Source organism: Acomys russatus, chromosome 20 (genome assembly GCF_903995435.1).
Source record: "Acomys russatus chromosome 20, mAcoRus1.1, whole genome shotgun sequence".
NCBI classification, from domain to species: Eukaryota; Metazoa; Chordata; class Mammalia; order Rodentia; family Muridae; genus Acomys; species Acomys russatus.
The window spans coordinates 11,801,639-11,825,279 of record NC_067156.1 but is presented as its reverse complement, the minus strand read 5'-3'; the positions used below and the strand labels follow the sequence as shown (position 1 = coordinate 11,825,279).

At 39.8% G+C, this 23,641-nt stretch overlaps 1 protein-coding gene across 1 annotated transcript in view; it reads right to left on the bottom strand.

Moving 5' to 3' along the window:
- Asxl3 (ASXL transcriptional regulator 3) overlaps window positions 1-23,641 on the bottom strand; it is a 107,885-nt gene that overhangs the window by 47,374 nt on the left and 36,870 nt on the right. Inside the window, exon 6 of the mRNA XM_051163468.1 lies at window positions 18,422-18,585. Within this exon, the coding sequence (XP_051019425.1) occupies window positions 18,422-18,585 (164 nt within the window). The remainder of the gene's footprint in view (window positions 1-18,421; window positions 18,586-23,641) is intronic.

The window sequence follows — 23,641 nt, the reverse complement described above, 5'->3', positions numbered from 1 at the left end:
CAACCATCCGTAACTCTGGTTCCGGGGATCTTCTAGCTTGTGGGCACACCAGGCACGCATGTGGTGCACATACATGTGGGAAGGACACCATTCATATAAAATAAAATAAAAACTATTTTAAGTAACTAAGGCAGGCCATGCTTAACTAAGCCACAATAACAGTGTCTCATGAAGTATAAGAAAACAGTCATACTGAGACAGAGGATTCACTGAATAACAAGATAGAAACCCTAGACTAGGCAGTAAAATAAGCAAAATGAAATTTTTCTGGAGAAGCTCAATATTAAATTTGAAGAGTTGAATAGAAGAAACAGAAGAAACTGAAGACAGAATAATAAGTACTAGGCGTCTACTGTGCTTTGACACCCTCAAGACGAAACAAAACAAAATTAACAAGAAAAACTTACAAACAAAAACCCCTCAGGCTAATCTTTAATTGCTGCAATGATAGTAAGAGGTTATATATTTTTAAATTATTTATTTTTTTCTTTTTTCTTTTCTTTTCTTTTCTTTTTTCTTTTTTTTTTTTTTTTTTTTTTTTTTTTTTTTTTTCTTTTTTTTTTTTTTTTTTCTTTTTCTTTTTTTTTTTTTTTTTTTTTTTTTTTGAGACAGGGTTTGTCTGTGTAGCCGTGGCTGTTCTGGACTCGCTTTGTAGACCAGGCTGGCCTTGGACTCACAGTGATCTGCCTGCTTCTGACTCCCAAGTGCTGGGATTAAAAGTGTATGCCAACACTCCTGGCTATTCTTTTTTCTTTTTTTAAAATGTGTGTGTGTGTGTGTGTGTGTGTGTGTGTGTGTGTGTGTGTGTGTGTGTGTGTGTGTGTTGCAGCATTTATTTTGGTATACCATGCACAGTGCCCCAGGAGGCCAGAAGAGGGCACTGGATTTCCAGGAACTGGAGTTACAGCCAGCTGTCAGTCACCATGTGGGTGTTGGGAATGGAACCTGGACCCTCAGGAAGAACAGCCAGTTCTTAATCCTTGGGCTACCTCTCCAGCACCATAGAGGTGGTATTTTTAAAGCTGCTTAGTTATGAGGGATCCACCCTAATGAATGCATTAAGTACCTTTATCTCATTGAACACTTGTGTGATTTCTCTCCTGTCAAATAAATTAAATGGCTTTCAAAAAGTACACAAATTAGAAAGAAATACATAAAAGTTATAATTCTCAGTCAGTTATGTGGCTATGTCTTTATCTGGAAAGCTTGGGTATGTAAAATAAAAAGTAATAAAGAATTATCCTAACATAACAAAATGTCTAAAAGCCGGGACATTTTACATACTTCAAATATAATTAACATACTGTGGAAGAAAGGCCCCTTTAAAGTAGCAATAATAAAGAGACCAATAGCCTCAGTGTGCCCAAAAAGAAGCCCAGAGTCTATTATGTCATCACCATGTTTTTCTTTACGGTCGTATTAAAGAGTTTTATTCAATATATTCTTTCTGTTTCCCTTTTTAATATCTATAATTTGTTCTTGCTAGGAGAACTGTGAGAGGTGATGGCTACTTCTTGGTCCTTACCTTAGGTAAGCGAGTTTGCGTATGAGTGAGGGCATATCCTTCTGAAGACACACCACTTGCCTGGGCTTCAGTGATAAGCCTCTATGCCTTTTCCTTCCCTCACTGATTTGGCTGTTGCTGTTTAGTCTTCTTTGAAAGGCCATTTACCTTTATGCAGTCATTAAGACGTAGAAGGCTGGAGCCACAGTCTTCCCGTCTTCACACATTATAGCCCACGTAATTGATATCCAAGAAGTTCTGTTTAGTTCTGGGGACTGAACTCAAGGACTACCACAACCAAGGCAAATATTGTAGCACTGAATCATACCCCAAAACATGCTCTATGGTTTTAATTCACACACACACACACACACACACACACACACACACACACACACACACACATGTATGTGTGTATATATGTATTTATATTTCAGTGGAATCAATTATTTTAAATACCTTAGAACTGAAGCTTAGCATTCAGACCTCTATAGCTCATTTGTTATTCCTTCTGTGAAGTTTCTTTAACAGGGACACTGATCCCACTGCCAAGGGCAAGGTCCTGAGAATGGGATCATTTCCTCAAAAGCTTTTGCTCTTAATACCACCTTCGTCATCACAGGGTTCAAGTTTAAATGTATGGATTTGGATAGACACAGACACTCCTGACACAGCATCCACTCTTCTCTCAGGTTTACCTATCACCAAAAGCCGCACCATTCATTCCCTGTGACAAATGGAACACAAGGGCGAGTGTAGGGTAATTCACAGGAAGAGGAGATGGCACTAGATGGAACATTCATGAGTTCCTCAGCTCAGTTGAAAGGCACTTCCTTCCTGTGGTATATTTTCTGTGTCTTATATATGAGAAAGCAGTGTTCTTAAGACATCCTACTGGATTTGCAATAATTTCCCTTTGCTCTTTCTCATATGTTCTTGAGCTTTCCGGATAAAACAATGCGAACAGTTACCAGAGAAAGGCTGGGCAAGAATCACCTGAAATGAACAGAGTGAGCAGCGACTGTTGCTTACACAGGGTCTGAACCACTTCCTGTTGCCACCAGACTGATAAACCATGTGTCTCTGTGGCAAAGAGTAATTCCCTGTGGACTAAAGGCTTGTCTGTTGATATCTGTCTGGGACCTTAAGCTTCCAGAATATCAAGGTGCTTTTGGATAAATGTCTCACTCTCACAAGCGTTCTCTCTCAATCTCTCTCATATTCTCCCTCCTCTTCTTCTCATGTATATTCCCAGGGAGCTCAGTGAACCTCTTCTCATCCTAGTGTGTATTTCCCTGCTAGCCTGGGAAGTCATGACCAGCCCCTGAAACAGAATATCTTTGTGTCTAGCACATCGCACAGCCCAACATCGTAAAACCGGCTTGTAAAATAAACGCATTCTCTTGGTGACTTTCAGCATGTAAGAAGGTACTATTGAGAACATTTTCAGTAGATGCTGAATCAGACTTAGATACAGAGATGGCTTTTGTCAGGAAATCTATCGGACCTTTCAAGATTCATTCTGGGCAGATCAGAAGAAAGGTCATGCTTGACCAAGTAGGGGGCTGACACTTGTGAGGAGCAAGGGCTGTTTCTTTTACAAGAGGCATCTTAACCAGATATTTTGTGACACATCAATGGGTGTGGGCTTACTGTAGCTCACAAAATAGGCTCTAGATATAAATGACAAGACAAGTCCAGGGCAAACATCCCAAGAACAGGGTCTGCAGTAGGCTCCTAGGATAGAGACTACATCCTAAAAAACACTCCAGAAAGGAGAAGTTGTATTTAGATGTCTAACACTGCAGCCCCATACTCAGATTTAGTTTTATATAGGGTGAATCTACAGGCCACTGACAGTTTTCCATCTGAGACAACAGCCTTCATTATAGCCAATGACCTCATGTCACTCCTATTACTGCCTTCAGATATTAGAGATATGAAAATAAGTAAGCACATTCATGCCAAGATCCAAACAACTCTGTGATGACTCCCTGCTATTGGTTGAGCTTTTATTCCTTCATGCCATCTTCAATGTATTTTATAAGTGAAGGTAAGGTTATTTTTTTCTTCAGAGAACTATTTTTTAAGTAAGACCGAATAAACAGGGGTTAACAGTGTGTTTTGTAAGTTTCATTAGCTTCTTTCTTTAGACAGCCTTAGTTTAGGAGTTTCTGTATGACACCTGTTTGTGACAGTCCATGGTTGTCCTGATATGACAATGTTCCTTACAATTAGAACAACAGGTAACCTGTCATCTGAACTGTCACTGTTAAACTGTAGAGCCGTGCCTTTCCACATTTGTAAAAAACAAACAAACAAAAAACAGCTAGTGGAGGTCTGTTTCTTCTACAAGACTCTCATTCTCCTCTCCTGTAAAATGTGAAAGCTAAGCATGTATGTATGAGTAGTTTATTAAATAAATTTGACAGCAAAGGGTAACCAAGTAAACATCACCTGGCAGCATAAAGCATCACTAATAAAATGTGTTAGTGGTAGTGAATTATACATGGTCAAGGATACCCTTCCAGACCACGCAGTTACCACATAACGTCTGTATATAAGAAGCAGAACATGGCTTATAATACGGAGCCACATTTTCCAGGCTGAATGAAGCTGTGTTCCTCTGCTAACCAGGCTGTGCATAGGAATAAAAGAAGCTCCATTTGCTCAACTGCCCAGGTTTTTTTTTTTTTTTTTTTTTTTTTTTTTTTTTTTTTTTTTTTTTTTTTTGTAACTCACTCTAATCTATACACTATCTGACATAAGTTAAAGCTAGATACTGACTAATCAGATTTGATGTTAACCATGAGTGAGCTAAGAAATGAATAACGCAGATAAAATCAGTTGTTTCCATAAGTCATTTCCATATTATTAAATAAGATATGTATACCTCAGCACTTTCCCTGCAGTCTGAATGACAAGAATGGAAACAGCAAGCCTCAGATTGCAAGGATAATCATTGGCTGTATGTGATTTAGTATCGCCAGTAAGTGACTTAGGCAAGAAGGAATAATGGGTTTCCTAAGTACTTTAAGATATGCTTTCAGAAGCAAGGGAAAAGCCAACGTGTCCCTTCCATTAAAATAATTACATTTCAAGTACACGCTTACTTTTACCTAAAGGCTTAAGATACTAGTACCTTTCATATCTTTAATACATTTGAATTTTATAATCTTTTAGGTAAATTGACATTTCATTATATATGCTATTTGTAGAATAAAATAACAGTATAATTTTTAAATCAATATATATATAGAACATGGAGTGATCTCTAAGAGGAGCCTGGCTTATTGAAAATGTATGAGCTATTTCCATGGAGGAAAAAGAACCAAAAGCCCTTTCCCATTTGCATTTATAAAGGCTTCTTTAAATATATACACTGATGCCAACATAGCCATCAGAAATCAATAAATCACATTCTCGGCTGCAGTAAATGCCTGACACACACATTCATTTTCCTAACCCAAAATTCTCTGTAAAAGGGCTGTGTAAATGTTCCATTTCAGTTTAATGACATTCTCCACAGTTAAAATTATGTGCATTGCAGCCGGTGAGTGCAGATAGGATTTTAAAGTGCCTACACCGTACGTATCCTTCAGCAGCCAGCCATTTAGCAGACCACAGACACTCAGATACAGACAGAACAAAAACTACAAGGAGTCAGAACACACTGAAACGCTGTCACCAAATTACCATTTGGTCAAAAATAAAAGGTATCCTTTATTGACATGCTGTTGGGGGATGGTCTGATAAAGATTTGCAGACGGCCCTGTTTGCCCTGATGCCACCAAATGGAGGTGGCAAAAATCATCACTTAAAAATGACTTGGGTGACAGGTATGACAACAGCCTCTTCATCAGCGAGGTTCAATTTGAAAGTGTAATAAAAGCCTAAATATGACTCCACTTTAGGTGACATTTATTCCACCAGCTGCCATATATTTTTAAAAGGTCACAAAATTGTTCCATGTAGACATGTTGATAAAGTGCAAATTCTTAAAGGAGGATTTGCCGCGCATCATCAGGAGTCTCTAAAAATTCTCCCAGCACTATATATCCTAAGTCAAACAGATAGATATGACTCTATCGTTATATGAGGTAAAATAGTTGAATAAGGTCTTCAAAAGCCTCAGAGACACACAGAATATGGCATTTAAAGTTGTTCATACAATTCTAAATTTCTTCAACAACAAGACAAGTTAACTCCTGACAACACCCAGCCAGCCTCAAAGAAGATGTTGAGCATCAAAGAACCTCCTTACAGGGATGGCTTCAAAAGTGGCAAACCTGCCACTGGGCAAAATGTCCTCGTTCCTGCCACAAACAGAATCTGCCTAAAAATGGGCAACTTGGAAACAGGCAGAGTCGACGGCCGCACTCTGCCAAGTCAGGGTAAGCAAGTCCTCAATAGTTCCTGCCCTGCGAACAAGTCTGGCAGAAATATTAGGCCAAAAAGATGAAGATGAGGTTCCAACGTTATAAAGTGTTTTGGGTGACTGGTCAGGCAGTAAATTGTCTTAAGTCAATTTGTACATTTTGGAAGCTGCTAACCCACACTGCTGGTTGATTCAGGAATTTAAGTTTTATTCCTTCTCAAGTCTCTGAGGGGCATTGAAGACAAGATAGTATAGTGTTACAAGCACGCTTAGGTGGTTAGGGGACAAGATCATTTTAGATCAAGATAAAGAAGTTAAGCTATTAGAGTTAGATAGGATAGATATTGAATCTCATTTGGAAATTTAGATTCAACAAGACAGGAAAAACACTTACTTCAAACGGGTTGAAGGCAGATGGCCAAGTCACTATGAATGTAACATGTATAGAACTCATTGTTCTCATGATTGTCACATGGCTCTCCCTGCTGTATGTAGTTTGTTTTATACATATGTAATAAAATAAAAGTATTTTTTTTAAAGAATGATAATTTAGGGGCTGGAGAGATGGCTCAGAAGTTAAGTGCACTGACTGCTCCTCCAGAGGTCCTGAGTTCAATTCCCAGCAACCACATGTTGGCTCACAACCATCTACAATGTGATCTGATGCTCTCTTCTGGTCTGAAGGTGTACATGCAGACAGAGCACTGTATACAAAATAAATACATAAACCTAAATAAATAAATAAATAAATAATTCTCCTAGCACATCTGCAGAGAGAGGCACAAATGCACAGCTGGCCAAAGAGTCAAGTACTGAGATTTTTGGATGCATTTTTTTTTTCCATGTGGAGACTGGATTAAGGGTAATTTGAACTTCTCACTTGCCCTGGCCAATACTGTCCTGATTCAGACCCTTTGGGTTTTTTGCACTTGAAGTCATAATCAAAATTCTGCAACTAAAGAGAATTTTTGTTTGTGTTTATCTAATGATAATATTCAAACTGTGCTCTTCTGGACTTTAATATTTAAGAGTTAAAACCCTTTCCTCCCAGAGACCTACAATTTCTTCTTCCCCAAGCTCCAACTGGGGCAACTCCATCCTTTCAACCTTACTAGCCCGAGTCCCATAGTCAGTCAAGAAGCATTTCACAAACTACCCCTCAGCCTTGGTACATCCTTCATTTGAGACTTAGAAAATTATCTTACTCTTGAGAAACCCAAGTCCCAGCACATCTGTTACCAAGGTAACTGCACAAAAAAGCTTAGTTAACTTTTTTTTTTTTTTTTTTTTTTTTTTTTTTGGTGAAAACAGGTAAGAAGAGCAGTTTTGTCAGCCACCATTTAACTCTACCATCAAGTTGTCACTTCCTGCACTATATTGACTCCTCATGCGGCTCCATCATGCTGCCTTCCAACCCATCTTCACTCTCTGAGCAGACAGATTCACTTTGTACTACACACCACACTTAATTACGTTCTCATGCTCTTCCTGCTTCCCTTTGATCTCAGCACATGAAAACACACACACACACACACACACACACACACACACACACACAATCACACACAATCACTAAAAACATAAAATTAATTTTCCTGTCTATTGTAATCTAGCCTCCTTGAATTCTGAGACTTTAGCTGATCAATAAAAGTCTTTCTTCTACTTTTAATTTCTCTCATCACTAGCCTCACTTTTCATGCCAAAGCATGTTGAAGTACACTTTCTCAAATGTACAAGAAGTCACACCTGAAACACATCTTCTTCTCCTCTAAACCCAATTATTGAATGCTTATGATTTTATTTCTAAAAATGCTGAGGTTGTAGCCACAATATGACATCTATTTTATAATGAAAGCTTTTTACTTTGATTTATGCTCATGTATGTATGTGCCTGTTGTATGTGCAGTTGCCTGCAGAAGAGAGAAAGTGGCATTGTGTCCCTGGAACTGGAACTGCTGCCCAATGAGAGTTTTGGGGACTGAACTCAAGTCCTCTGGAGGAGCAAGCAGCAAGCACCCATAACCAGTATCTACTGGCCACACAGTGTCGCTATTATTTGGAGCCAGGTCTCTAAGGAGGTCACCAAGGCAATGCTCTCTTCACTGCACCTACAAGGAGGAGGGATTCTGGAACATATGCTCACCCTGTGGACCACAGACAGTGAGAAGCATTTGGAGAATCATCTAGACGATCACCTTGGCAGTGGACTCCAGCTTCCAGAACCATGAGAAAAGATGTTACCATTCTTTGAGCCTATTGGTCAGTTGGCTTGTGTTAAGCAGTTCAACTGCTTAATTCAATGCCTCATAAATCCAGCCTTATTTATCCTGTAATGCCTTTGGCTAAAGTTCTTCATTTTATCCCTTTATCTATTTATTCATTAACCTACTCATTATACAATCTACCTACTGTTACATTAATTCATCTAGCTTGTTCATCCATCTATCCACTCATTTCCTCATCCATTATTCCTTTTATCCATCCATCCTTATTTATTGACCCTCTTCCTATTTACCACACACATTGAACAAAGTAAAGTCACTGTCTTGTGGTCTTTACGAAAATGAAGGCAAACTGCACACATGCAAGAAAACAAACAGGAACATATGACAGAATAATTAAGGAGAGCACCTTAAAAAGACAGGCCTCTAGTTAAGAAATGCTATCTTCTGGGCACAACCCAGCCACTGCAATCAGGGACTCATAGCAGCTGTGGCTGCCTGTACTAGGTCTGCTCAAGGTTAGATCTCTTAACAGCCAGTCATGGCTAAATCGATATCTTACAGGGCTAAACCCAACCTGCTAAATTACTGGCTACTGATGAATTCCTGGGGAGGGGAGCCATAACCTTTAGATGTGCACCCAACTGTGGATAGGCCATAGTGAAAATTAGTTGGTTGGGTCACAAAACAAAGCAAAAAGATATGAATGTGGAAGAAGAGACCTGTAGGGAACAGGGAAGACAGGGTAACAGATATGAAGGAGACAAAATGTGGGGTATGAGAGTCACCAGAAAGCATTATATACACATGTGCAATTGTCAAAGAACAAATTTTAAAAATTTACAAAGGGAAGCCTTTAAGGCAAATCTTTGGCCTCTAATGAGAGTGAGCTGGTCAGACCAAATGTGACAGCAAACACATGAAAGCATCTACACAGAGGACAGGCTTAGTGCTACAGGCAGCATGGCTAGCCTCAGCAAGGAAGGAGCCCTCCATCCTCTATCCTTTTGCCTCACTTCTCCATGCAAGCTCTTTGTCAAATGTAATCCTACACATGCCACATCCCCACTCCAAAATCCTGGCCCTGATTTAAGGTGCTCAGGGATGCTCAGGTCTTTCTGAGTCCATCCTTCCAACTCAACTTTGTAGCCTTAAGCTCCTCACCCGCTATCCCAGCCTCCTCAGGTGCAGCTAGCCCCTTCTGCCCTCTCTGACTTTGGGTCCTGAGAATGAGGAAGACCCTGATGGGGAATAGGAGGAATTTGGAGCTGATTTATCTGGTGTTCAACTTCTGATTCCCTTGGAGGAAGTTAGATACATCCAGGTGTTGCCGTTGATCTTGAGTTTCATGTACAGGAACTGGGGATAAATGACCCTGAAGCTTTATTGTAAGAGTTAGTGATTGCATATATGGAAAGCTGGGCATTATGAGTGATTAGCACTACTGTTGACACATATTGATGATTCTACTTAGAACATCCTCCGTGATTCTTTGCTTGGTACATATCCTGATTCTTCCTAGACCTCTCTGCCCTCAGGCTTTAATGTGTTCCTTTACATCCCCATAGCAGGATGCAAACAAGCACCACCATAGCCTAAATTCATAATGACAGGAAGTGTGACTTTTAAACACTGTCTCATCAATACTTTTTAGAGCCTCATACATAAATAAATATGAAATTAACATTGGTTGAATGGTTATTTGAATTATATATCCTACTCCTACTTCAAAAACTAGGATTGGCTTACTGCCAAATGATCCAACTGTCCAAAAAAAAAAAAAAAAAAAAAAAAAAAAAATCCTGTCAAGAGCTTGAAATATACAGCTCAGTGGTAGCACATCTGCCTAGCATGTGTGAGGCTCTGGGCACAATAGGCAGCAGCAGCTCATACTTAAGAGCTCAGTTGGTCAAGATTACCAATAAGCACAGACAGTTCACTGAAGGTTGGACCGTCAGAGGAGAGTAGATTGAAGCCAAGGTTCATAAAAGTCACAGCCAAGAGGGAGACAACTCAAAAAAAAAGGCCCAGGAAGCCAGGACGAACAGTAGGAAGTAGTATTTGACTTGGTGTGGTAAGAAGAAATGCTTCCAGATCTCTGCAGAGAGATGGGTCTGTGGGGAGGACCTCCCTGAAGGGATGGTCAAGGGATGTGGTCTACACTGGCCGCAGAGGAAAGTGTGGGGACCAGATCCACTCATTTCTTTATTTACTCCAGTGCTGTGGATTCCAAACAAGCAGAAAGTGGAGGACCTCCTCTTTTGCATTCTGAACAATTGAGATCTGAAGTTTAGATTGATACAAGTCCTCCACCCCTTTATATGTGTGTGCATGTGCATATGCATGTGTGTGTGTGTGTGTGTGTGTGTGTGTGTGTGTGTGTGTGTGTGTGTGTGTTCAGTGAGTTGAGGAGTCGGTGTGGCACAGCACAGAATAATAGGCAGATGCACAGGAGGCAGTGGTCAGTGGAGGCACTTGGACAGAAATACCAAATTTGGGACTGGTTAAGAGGTGCCTGCATAGAGGAATGTCCTGATGTGTAGATGAGGAGGACAGGGAAGGAGTCTAAATGACATGGGTGACTAGGTGGGGCTTGCCCTAAAGTCAGGGCCTGAATGTGACAAGGACTCATCCACAGAGGGGAGGTTACCTTGTCAAGGGAGAACCAAGGCTGCCTACAAGGAGACGACATCAACTATTTAAATATATTAAGTGTGCTAGAAGCTGGTTTCTCTCTATCAGAGAAGGGAGAGACAGGTTGAGAGGGAACACTAGGAGGACCCACAATAGATCAGCATTGGATTAACTGATGACAAAGGAGATAGCTACATCTACAGATAGGTGTGGGTGTGTTTTATGTACAGGTCACATGTCAGATCCACACTTCTCTACATGATGCTCCTTGAAGCCAATATCGCGTTAAGGAACTCTTCACATACACGTGTAGGTATGTCCACACACATGCGTAGGCACACATGCATTTTGTGCCTCCATGTATTTCCCAGGTCTGTCGTAAATGTGGGGGAAGCAAGACCCCCAACAGTAAAGAACACTTCTTTCCTGAAGCCTGGGTTTGTAGATTCCATACTTCACTAAAGGAAACCCTTTCTTGGTGAAAGGGTTCATCCTGAACTGGTACCGAGAATGTACAAAGCAAAACTCCATCGTAAGGATGAGTTCAGATAATGACAGGGGCACGTGTGTGAGTACAGCAGCCGCCTTTAATGGTCTCCCACCACCCGAATGTGGGATAGTTTAAGCATAATAACCCATTAAAACCAGGAAGCCATGAAGTAGTACAAATATAAATTAGTAAGTGGAATGTTTGAAGAGCAAGATATTTACATGGCTAAAATTAACTTCCTCCACATACTATTTAATTTCAAAGAGGGAAGCAATACGTTTTTCATTAGGGAAACTGGGCAGCAGCACGCAAGAACACAGATTCATTTACCTTCCTCTTTCCAAGGACTGTAATCTGATTCTGGTCACAAGAAAACACTATACCAGTCCAGACTGGCTTACAGTCTTCAAAGGTGTCACAGGAAGAGTAATGTCGACTCCAGACAGAGGAGACCAGCAACATTCAACATAGTCACAGATCTGCATACCATCTTGTTGATCAAAGAGAGCTTACTGGGACTCCTGGATAGATTCGACTAGAGCTCAGATCACAAAGAAATCATTACTGCTACTCTTCTGGTCCCCACTAGGCTTATGAAAGGAAGTGCTTGCTTCCGTATTTTATCATATATATGTCAGGGCATTTTATCATCCCCCACTGGCCTCATCACTCCTCTTCCTTGTCTACACATATACCTTATCCCAAATAGTCCCTTTTCTGCGTTCCTGTCACACATATTCCACCAACTCTAATATCCTAATAAATTGGGTTGGAAGAAGAGTAAATCATCCAGCCAGATTCACTCTGCTCTTCACTTTGTAGAGGTTTATGGATATTTTAGAAAACAGAGGAAGAGGAGGAAAGGGAGAATGAGGAGAAGGAAAAAAAAAAGGAAGGAAGATAACAAAAAAGAGGGTATATTAGAGGGTATAAAGGGGAAGACAGAGGATGGGACAAAAAGAAGGTAAGAATTCTTGTGGTGTTCCTTCTAGGGTTTACTGATGGAAGCAATCAGAAGGAAGCAAGTTGAGGCATGGATCTGAAGGTCAAGCCAAAGATACCATACTTGGTCCTGAGCTAGGATAGAAATGCAGGGAAATTATAGGGGTATGAAAAGGGCCCAGCTTGGGCCCATTCAGGGTGGGATAGCTGTAAACTGCATATGAGGAGGGAGAGGAACTGCCTTAGCCCAGAGTCCAACTGGAATCGCCCACCAGCTGCCACGGGAATCTTAGCACAAGTAACATCTGATGCAAAGGCTGCCCACACAGAGTTAATATCTCTTTCCTATATAGATATTTATGTTAAAGTGGCCACTTTACAGCTAGGTGTAAAGCTTGAAGGTACATGATTTGGGTGGGGCCTCATCCCTCCAAAGAGGCAGCCTGGGAATCTCAAATGTAATTTTCTTTAGAGTAAAGGTATAAGACCTTTCAGGAGCCCTTTTATCTTATCAATTACTCAGGAGTTACCTAGTGATAAGATAGTACTCAAAGTCCACTCAAGTCCTGTACATTCTTACATATAAGTATAGTGAAAGCCGTGAGCAGGATTTCTCCTTCACCGATTGATTTATTCTGAGCACAGCCTTTCCTCTGAATCCTCCTGCTTACACCTGCATTAAGGCACCTTTGATATAATTTCCAACTTTTTTTCATAAACCAGCTAGTTCTGAAATATTTTCAGATCAAGCCACAAATGCCAGTTTGGCCTTAAAACTCTAGGGGAACTCCCCAGGCTGCTGGGGTAAGAATGGGGACATGTGCCTCCTACAAGAGAAAATTCAGGTACCCCCTCTTCTGAAGGTATAGTCATCTAGCAAGCATCCCTTCATCCCTACTGTGCACCCTTAAACAGAAGGTCTTAGAAACGAAGGTTCAAGGTGACTCTGACCTTAATGCAAGTGTAGAGCATCATGGAAGGAGCAGCAGGAACACTGTTTCCAGAGCAAGACCGCCTTGACTCAAGCCCGTCTGCCATTTCCACTCTCCTGGCTAAAATCATGGTTAGTCAAGAGATCAGGTGACCTCAGCAGCAACCAAGAGCAGTTCTAAAGACTGGAACAGATTCACTTTCCCCGTGAAGGTGAGACAAGGGGCAAACATCATTATCATCATTTATTCAGATAGTGATCCTAAACAAGGGGATTTTTATTTAAAACATCAACTCGTTTACACAATTCACGCAGCCAAATAATACAATAGTTCCTTCACAATAACTAAATCCGAAGATTAACAACTAAAACCATACCCTAATCCACTAACCCCTGTTATCTTATGTACTTGAACAATAGATCCCGTTTGGGCTTAAGTCAATTCAAGATGGATTTTCTGTTTCTTGCTGTATAATACATGAAGAGTCAATTCAAATGTCAAACCAGATGTAACAATGTACTAATGAATTAGGAGTAAATTTTTTATGATTGGAGACAAATAGACCTCTGAACTTGGTCAAGAAAAGGGAGAAGAGGAGGAAGTTGGAGAAGTTGGCTTCCTGGCAGCTGGCAGTGGCAAGACTAATAGGGATATGTAGCTTTTTGTATGCAATGAACTCTTTCTTGTAGCTGTACAATGTTAGAGATCCTACAAGATTGTTTTAGGCTAGTAAGGAGGCAGAAACTTGGAATATTCCAGGAAGAAAAAAACATGAGAGGTAGAAATTTCAAGCTTTCGGTGGGAGTCTTTACCCTCTAAAACTCCCAGGGATATCATATAATTATAGACCTTTCCACAAGCTCAAATAAACTGACGCGTGCCTGCCCCACTCATTCCAGCCCAGGAAACTGTTGTTTGTAGCAATCTGGAAACTTTTAAGCTAAACCCAGACAAACAACTTAGGCAGATTGTATCCAGTCACCTGTGCATTACCCTTCCAGGTCACAGCATGAAGCCCACTTTGTTTAGAATAAAAAGGAGAGAGGGAGAAAGGGAGAGTGAGAATGGGATGAAGAAAGAGGAAGAGGGAAGGGGAGAGGAAGGGGGATGAAGAAAAAATGTGCTCCAAATCTCTCTCTTCCAAATGCTGATAAAGCCAACAGCAGGCTATGTCCTTCTGAATTCCTGAAGATGAGATAGATCTCAGTTGTTTTCTGCATCTTCAATAAACCCACTCTGCAGACAGTCTGCCATTTGAACCTATGCATTCTGGGGTGAAAACATGTATAGAATTCTGTCCTTACTGTAATTTCCAAGGTTAGTGCCGAAGGTCAGGGCACTGTTTCTTACCTCAACAACTACACTCTCTCCAAGCCAGTCCCCCTTTGTCTCATCTTTCTGCCTGTCCTAACAATCACTCATAGGGCTACTGGCTCCTTAGAGGAAATAAGCATTGCACTTTGTTTATTAACCCTCTTGTCCTCCTCCATGTCCAGGCACTAAAATATCTATGTAAGTAAAGGCATGTGCATGTGTCACTTCTCATTTGAAAAATCTTTGATGGTTCCCACCAGTTTCACACAAAATCCCACAAGTCTATCTCGCCTGTGACCAGGTCTTCAAGTATGCAAGGAAGGGTACCTTTCTTCAGAGTATTCTAGAATGTCCCCATGGACGATCTCAGTCACCCACAAGGACTGAATCTGCTGGACCATCATGCAGGCAGTTTGCAAATGGCATGTTTTCCCTCTGGAAGATGTTCTTTTCTCATCCCAGTGCTCCTGAGGGCTTAACTTCACCATTCTTCTGCATTACAGAGTTTTCTTTCATACTGCACTCAGGCTAACCATTTTCATTTTCAATGATTTCAGAGGACTTTATGCTTCTGTTTTGACATGTATTTGGCCCAGTCATCTTACTGAATTTGATATAGACCTATACAGCCATTAATCTTTCCCCCTAATTATAAAGAAAGAGTATCACATCACTGTGTGAGGTTTTCCTCTCTGTTATGCCTAGCCACACAGCTCAGTCTCTCAGAGTTCCTGCATTCATCAAGTAAACAACATTCAATGCATGCTCTGTAAATATTTCTTGAATAAATAATCTCCCAAAGGGCTAAATGTTATTCAAGAATGGGTATTGTGCCAAATTCATTTATATTTCTTTCTTACAGTGGCTAGAAAAAAATGGAGTAATAGAAACTCTTGCAGTTTGAATAAAATATCAAGCTCATACCATGGTCCCTTGGGTCACTGCATCCTTGGTGAAATCTAGGACAATTTGTTATTTCTTCATTCCACTAGTACTTACTGAGTATGTAGTGTATGCTACACCTTAGTGTAAACAAGATGAGTTACATACATGTCAAAGTGGAAAAAACAGCTGTGGATGCTAATAAATGAATCGTCAAAGGTTTTCTTGACTCTTGAATCCCATTTCAGTCAAACAAAGAAGTAAAAAGACTCCTTCCTATGGCCCCTCTGTATACCTCCCTTCATAGTTTACGAAACAAACTAAAATTATATATATAGTCAGTGGAAGTGGAGGTAGAGGCCAAGGGCAAGAAAAAGGAGGAGGAGGAGGAGGAGGAAGAGAAGCATGAGGAAAAGGGTGGCGAAGATGTTCTTTTCTTCATTTGTAATCTCAGTGCCAATCCCTGCAGGCTCGCCATTCTTCCACCTTGGGAACTAAAATTGTGTACTGATTATTCCTGCTCTCGTGTTTCCCTTGCTTGGCATTCCTTCCCAGTACTTTCTAAGAAAGCAGAGTTTCTAAAATGACATGAAAGAAAAGGGAGATTCCTCAGGAAGAGGAAGGCAACAAGTGTGAGGTGGGAACAAGGCTCTGACTGATGACAGGGACTGGAATGTGATAAACAATACTACACACATGCATAGAAGTTTCATAAGAAAACTAACACATCATTTTATACTATCAGAACACACTAATAGTGAGGGAGGGAACATTACCTAACAGAGCCGATTGCATGGGAAAGTGAAAGAATGCATAAAGAAACTGGTACATTCACACTGTGGAATACTACTCAGCTATCAAAAATAAGGAAATCCTGCAACTTGCAGGCAAATGGATCGAACTGGGAATGATCATCCTGAATGAATTAACCCAGACCCAGAAAGACACACATGGTATATACTCACTTATAATTGGACACTAGTCCAACAGGGATGTCCCCTGCAAGTTTTCACTTAGCAGGAGATTGGGATAGATGCTGGGACTTCCTATGGGGACTCCAGGTGAGAGAGGTATGGGAGAGTGGGTAAACAGAAGGATCCAGAGGGTCCTAGAAACCTACAAGAAGAACATCATGAAGGGCAGATCTGGACCCAGGGGGTCAGATGAAACTACTGTACCAACCAAGTATGATGCATGTAGTAAACCTAACACCCCTACTCAGATCTAGCTAATGGACAACACATTCTCCACAGTTGTGGGTAGAACAGGGACTGACTCTGACATGAACTTTGGTGCCCCTTATTTGACCACTTCCTCTTGGTGGGGAGGCCTGGTGGCACTCAGAGGAAGGGTAAGCAGGCTACCAGGATGAGACCTAATAGACTGTGATCATATGGTGGGGGAGGAGGTCCCCTTCTGTCACAGGCCTAGGGGAGGAGAACAGGGTGAAAGAGGGAGGGAGCGGGGAATGGGAAGATACAAGTTAGGGGATAACAACTGAGACGTAATCTGAATAAATTACTTAAATACAAAAAAAGTGTTGGCATTATTAGACCATTAGATAACCAAAAGATCTCAGCTTTGACAGCAGGTAGCCCAGGGGAAAGTTCAGACACTTCAGCTCCATACTAAAGGAACCTTCCAGAATCTACTTCTAGGGTCTTTACATGGTCTTCTCATTGTTCTTCCTATAATAGAGTCTCTCTCCAGATAAATCCTGACTTTGTAATTCTGGATGTCTCATCTCTTGGTATTTTTTTCTGCATTTTATTTCAATTCTGTCTGTATCTGTAGGCTAATGGAAGAGACTTAAGTCTGTCTTTGATCATTCAATTGCATCTCTGCTTATAGAAGCACTTGGGCTCTTATCAGTCTAAGCTTGTTAATTTTTCCTTGTGCTTTGGTGCTTTGTAAAAAGTACATGCTTCTAAGTCGAGTGTATTTAATCATTCATGACATAGGCATTGATTAAGAATTTACTGTCTACTATCTCAAAGCATCTAAAACATATCGGATTCACAATAAAATATTATGAATATTTTGTTCGACAGTGGCAAGTTCCCTGATGAAATGTATCTGAAGTCAAAACAATCTTTTCTTGAAAAGATGACTACATTAAAGAGTCACGTTGTAATGTTAACAAACTAGTGGTTATCATAATGAAATTTGTATAAAAAGAGGTAGAGAAGTTAGAAGAAAACTAAGCCACACAGAAAGCTGTCAAAATTATTCAGAGTGGTGTAGAAGAATGGAATCAGTGTTGCCTAATTCAGTTCACAGGTAGACATATCTGTTCAACATATAAATTCACAAGTACACATACATTAGTTAAATGAATGAACTGAAAAAATGCAGTGTCAGAATTTACTGAAATAAGAGTTACAGGACAATGCATATAGTATGCCAATAAAAAAGAATAACAGAAAAATATTTTCAAGACAGCACTTAATAATTTTTGTGACATTTGATAAAAATCTATGAGTTTTTTTTTCCTTCTCTTCCCTCAGAGCAGTTTAGAAGTTGATTGATGCCTCCTTTTACATGTCTATATTTGTGTTTCTTTACTTTAGAAGCTTTCTAAAATTATATTTAGGACATCTCTAGTTATAGCAAGAAGATAAAAGGTGATTATTTATAGGCATCATATTCTTGATGGTAGGCTTGCAGAAAGAAAATGCAAACATAAATTTTAAATGCCTTTTGGAAAGACTCAGAATAAAAACATTAACATAATTTCTCAGAAACCCTGGTTTTTTTATTACCAAATTTCAATACTCCCTCCAGGCAAAGGAGCAGCTACTTCAAAGATTTATTTGATAGTGGAATGTTTGATTTTTCTTCTTTCCTTTCCAAACGTGGGTAGGCCGAGCTTTCATTCTACCATAGTGTGCAGTGATTTGAATTTTGAATAGGCTCATTACTAAGATTTTTAAAAATAATAGTTCTATTTTGGCAGACTAAAGAACTAAACCAATAGCAGCAGTAACTAAACAGAATAAATAAATTATATACTACGTTCTGCAAAGCAGTCCGTTCAGACACCAGTTGCCTTGACAACAGACCAGCCACTGCTCGGTCCGGGTCTGATGCTGAAGGGGCTGGAATGTGCAGAACTCCACTTACCTGCCTGTCCACTTCTGGGAGCAGCAGCAGGAGATACTGCTGGAAATGCTGAGGGAAGGAAGCAAAGGTGTGCTTGTTTATTAATGCCCTCAGGTTAGTGTTGACGAGAATAGATCCAGGGGTTTCTATGTCAATGTCCTCAGCTTTGGTCCATTTCAAGTGTCCTGTGATGAATAAAGCAAGAGGTATGAATTTACTACAGAGTGAAGAAACATGCATATATGTACTCCCTGAACATATGTTTATTTCTATCACTTCTAAAATAATTTCCAGAGAAGAAATCAGAAAATAAAACCTTTATTAGTAAGGTAGATACCTTCGTTATATTTCAATCAATATTTATTTGAGTCAAATTAGCACACAGCCATAATTTTTAAAAGCCCTGTAATTATGAATATCTTGTTTGTTATTTGATTTTGCTTTTCTGAAACAGGATCTTACACTGCAACTCAGGCCCGCCTGGTGCTCACTCTGGTTCAGGAAAATGCACAGGAACTTGTAGCAATCCTCTTGCCTAGAGCTCCTGACTATGAGGTGCAAGTAATTCTAAATTGCAAATTGATCAGAGCTTTCAAAACATTTAGAAGCATAAATAAATAAAAATGTTATGTATGTTCTCTAAAACCTAATCCCAATAATAGCAACCCCTTGTTAATTTAACTTTTTTGCAGCACTAGGCATTGAACACAGGGGCTTGAAGATGCTCAGCAAATACTCTCCCACTGAGCGACATCTCCCTCTACATAGTGACCTCAATTTTAATGATGGAGATGGAAGCAATAGCAGTGTGTGTTCCCACCATGTTTCAGGCAGGGCAGTAAAGCACAGATAATTTTATAAGATTTCCATTCAAAGTGTTTTTTTTGAGAAGGACAATTTAAGAAAATGCTGATAAAAATTACAGATGCAAGATCTGAGGGGGTCAATATATTTTTCCAGGCCGTTCCGTGATTCAAGGCACTCTGGTGTCCAGAAGCATCTGTGTGTAGACTTCCCAACCGGAAATCACAATAAAAGAACACAATCTATCATAAGCCACTGACAGCTGATACACACAACAGTAGCAGGACAATCGTTTGTCACTTGAGCTACCTCTCATATGCTTTGACTCGGAGGCCAGAACACTGTGGTCTCTAAGCTACCTCTGGTCCAATGCCTGTTCTGCTGAATACAGTTTGGCTAGAACACAATCGTTCCAAGTATTTTCTAGACTGTCTGGTCTGCTCTTTCAACAGTGGAAGAGCTGTAGCAGAAATCCAGTACAGCTTCTACTACTTATTTTCTGGTCCTTTATGGAAAACAAACAAACAAACAAATAAGCAAACAATGTGTGGATCTTTGTTTTAAATGATTAAACATCAAAGTTAAGACCAAAGGCAAAAACGCAAGGAATGCTGGACAGCTGTGGATCCCTGTGTTAACCAAGTCTGCAAGAAGAAGCTTCTCTGAAAAGGGTTGAGAACAGGAATAACCTATGGGTATAAAGCTGAGCATTCAGGCGGCAGTATAATATGCCAATTTACTAGAATGACAGTAGTAAGAGCCAAAGTCTTCCCAGCCACAGCAGTTGACCCAAGTGACAATACCAGGTGAGAATTCTGTCTTGTGGGATGGGCTGAAGAGCTATTGGTGATTGATGGCTGTTGAAAAGAAATTTCTTTTTGTTTTGATTTTTTTTAATGGTTGTAACCACAGAGAGGCTTCTCATGGTCTCAGGAGTGGCCCTCCACTTATATGTGTGTAGGTGACACTAAGTGGACTCAGCAGGTTTAAAAAGAGCAAATGACCGTGGGAAGGAAATCTAGAGGTAGTAGTGCATGCCACAAGCTAGAGGGAGTGGTTTGAATGGATTTGATCTAACTATGATACATATATTGGAATTCTCAAAAAATAAATTAAAAATAAAGAAACAGGGACTGTTATGTACCGTGTCAGAATACCCATCTACAATGGTTTCAGAATGAGAAAGGAAGAAGGTTGCAGAAGGGGTGATATCTAAAATCACTGAGTGAAATATGTTTAACACAAGGGCTCGCAGCTACAGTAGAACATCAAGTTTCATAAAAGATGCATATTCGTTCCTATTTACATGTGGGTTGAAGTCTGTCCAAATATCAGATATAAAAATTCCTTACAGCCATTTTTTTCCAAGAAATAATCTGTGCTATCTTCACAGAACCAAGAGGAAATAAAAATAAACTTACAATTTCATTAGTTAACGGCTGTGGTTTTCAGATGGCCACATGCAAGAACATTTAAATATCCTAAACAGAAATCTGGAGAAAATCTTGCTGATAGAGCTACTACTGGTTGTTACTGACCAAGGATTTCTACTAAAAAAGGAGTAAGCAAGTACAGCCGCAATGACAAACCAAAAGTCAACTAATCAAATGTGCTTCTATGTAAATACTAATTGTAGAAAATAGCACTGATGACTAACAGACGTTAAATCAGAGTGGAAACAAATTATGTATATGAAGGAAGATGCATGTGAGATGAGAACATGTACAAAACATGGGCACTGAGAATACATTTTGTTAACACTCTCCAGGCAGCCTCAGAAGAACAGAAAAAGAACAAATTTCCAAATTAATAAGCAGAAGAAAAATATCAGAGAGCAGGCATTGAAGAAAAAGGAAGAAACACTAAAATTAAGTCCAAGAAAAATCACAACAAAATAACCAAAATTTTATATTGCAGGTAAAATATGAAATGTCCAGATGTCTACTGTTTTCAAGAATAGTTAAAAATTCCCCTAGATAAGCTAAAAAAAATACTAATAATAGATTTACAACAGCAACAAAGAAACAACACAGTATCAACATAGACAAGATAGAGCTCATATAGGAAATGTTACTGAGCATGAAATTGACCATGCAGACCATGTGTAAAAAATAATGACCTGAGCTTCTGAATACACAGGGCAGCCACACACAACAAAGCTGAGAGAAACAGGAAAACAAATTGTCATTACAGTGGTAGGAGAAGTATCAACAAACGTGGCTAAAAACACACATAGCACATTATAAAGACAATTTAAAAACACAGAAAGCTTTCATAAACCAATACCTACACTCATGCAATTAACTGAACATGGGGCACTGCACTAAGTATTAGATCCAGGCATGTGCTATTTGTCACTACAGGAATAGAAGGAAACTACACCACAACTGGCTAGTGAGTCCCAACAGATACTGAACTAGCATCTTTCTGTCCAAAGGAAAGGAGTTAAATCAAGCCTCACAACACAATGCCAGGAAACCTTCAATCCTCCCCACATCTGCTATGTGTTGGATAGTCCAAGGAGTCCACAGTACTTCAAAAGTCAAAGAGAAACAATTCCAGTATTTATAAAATGCTACTCAACTTATTTAAAAGCTAAACTGCCTATTTTAGAATGAGAGAGAAGAAAGCTTGAAAATTTACAAGTTAAGAACCAAGAAATTAATTTAATTAATCAAATCAATCATTGAAAAAAAAAAAACCCAACGAAGATTTAATCATGTTAAAAAAAAAAATGAGTAGAGATCTATGAGGTAGAAAAAAAACAATGATGGCTATCAATATGAAAAGGTCATATTTTTATAATTAAGCTAATGAAGTTAGAACTTTCTGAGAAGAAACTTCAAATATAAACAGTAATGAAAAATGAGAACATGGCTCTAGACACAAGATGGTTTAATGGACAGATGTAATTAAAAGCAGACTTTTATATGGACAATTTTGAATTTTTGACAATGTTGTTAAATAAAGATAAGCTGATTTTATTGTATGCACATATTTATATGTGGGAGAGAGTAGGCATGTATGTGGGTGTGCATTCACATGCATGCACATTTGTGGGGACGTTAGAGTTGACACAGGGTGTATTTCTTAATTACTCTCCACCTGCCGAGGCCAGGGAGTCAGCAGTGAGCCCCACAGACCCTTCTGGGAACTGGGATTACAAATGTATGCTTTCATGGCATGAGTGCTGGAGATCAGACTCTCGTCCTCAGGCTGGTTTAGGAAGTACTTTATCTGCTTACCCAAATCCCCAAGCCCTAGTCTATTTTAAGTTTATAAATTTCCTGTTAACTTTAACTTTAAGATAGAAAATAGGCTTCCTCTCACATACATACATACACACGTACATACATACATACTTACAATAAACCAAATATAAATAGCTTGATAATTAATTAAATGGAGTGTAGGTAAATTTATCTTTATCCTGTACACTCTTAATGAAAGGGCAAGAGGAGGAAGCAGGGAAGGAGGAGGAGCCCCCACCCACATTGGCACACAGTCATTTATGACTAAACCAAATAAAGACGTATGTCCAAACCGCCCATCTAAGCAAAACTATGTTTTATAATTCTGAAGAAAAGACAGAACAGATTAACTAAATTTGCTCTTACAGAGAATGTTTAATTCCATTTTAATTATCCTCACACATGTACTCTTAATTGGCTTAAGAATAATCCAATTATATATGATTGTCTTATCTCATTAAAGCTGGCACTGCACATCTCCCTACAGTGCCCACAGAAGGAAAAGTATGAAGTCACTTTGGTGTCTAATTCGCAGACGCTTAGCCTAGAGGGCTGGGGCTGCAGAGGCAGGCAGAGAGGACAAGAGAAGCCACAGAAAGACTGCACTAGAGGGTCCCTTGCATGATAAAAAAATCAGTGGCATGTGTCCTGCCAAGGCCCTGGTAATTAATGCTCTGTTTTAATGTACCCAGAGAGTCCTGCAGTCACATCCCACGTGGACACATGCATTTGTGTATTTGGTTTACTCATAAATGACTGTGTGCCACTGGGGGTGGTGGCTCCTCCCCCATTCCCTTCCCCGACCCCCACCCTCCCCACCCCCACCCCCGCCTCACCCCTTCCTCCTCCTGCCCTTTCATTAAGAGAATTCAGGACAAACTTAAAGAAGGGGTGTCCTGGCTTAAAGACTCATATTTCTTGATGGGATCATGCACAAGCAATAAGTGTCAAATGCACCAAGGAAGAGGAAGAAACACACACACACACACACACACACACACACACACACACACACACACACACACACTCAAAATCAATTCACACATACACCATGTCTAAAGAAACTCCAAAACAGAGCTCTGAGGAGAAAGGTAGATTTTCCAAGTCTGTAGATACAGAGAAAACACTATAACAGGGGATAAAAGTATAGTAATAAAAACCCAACTCAACAACGCCTATGCAAATG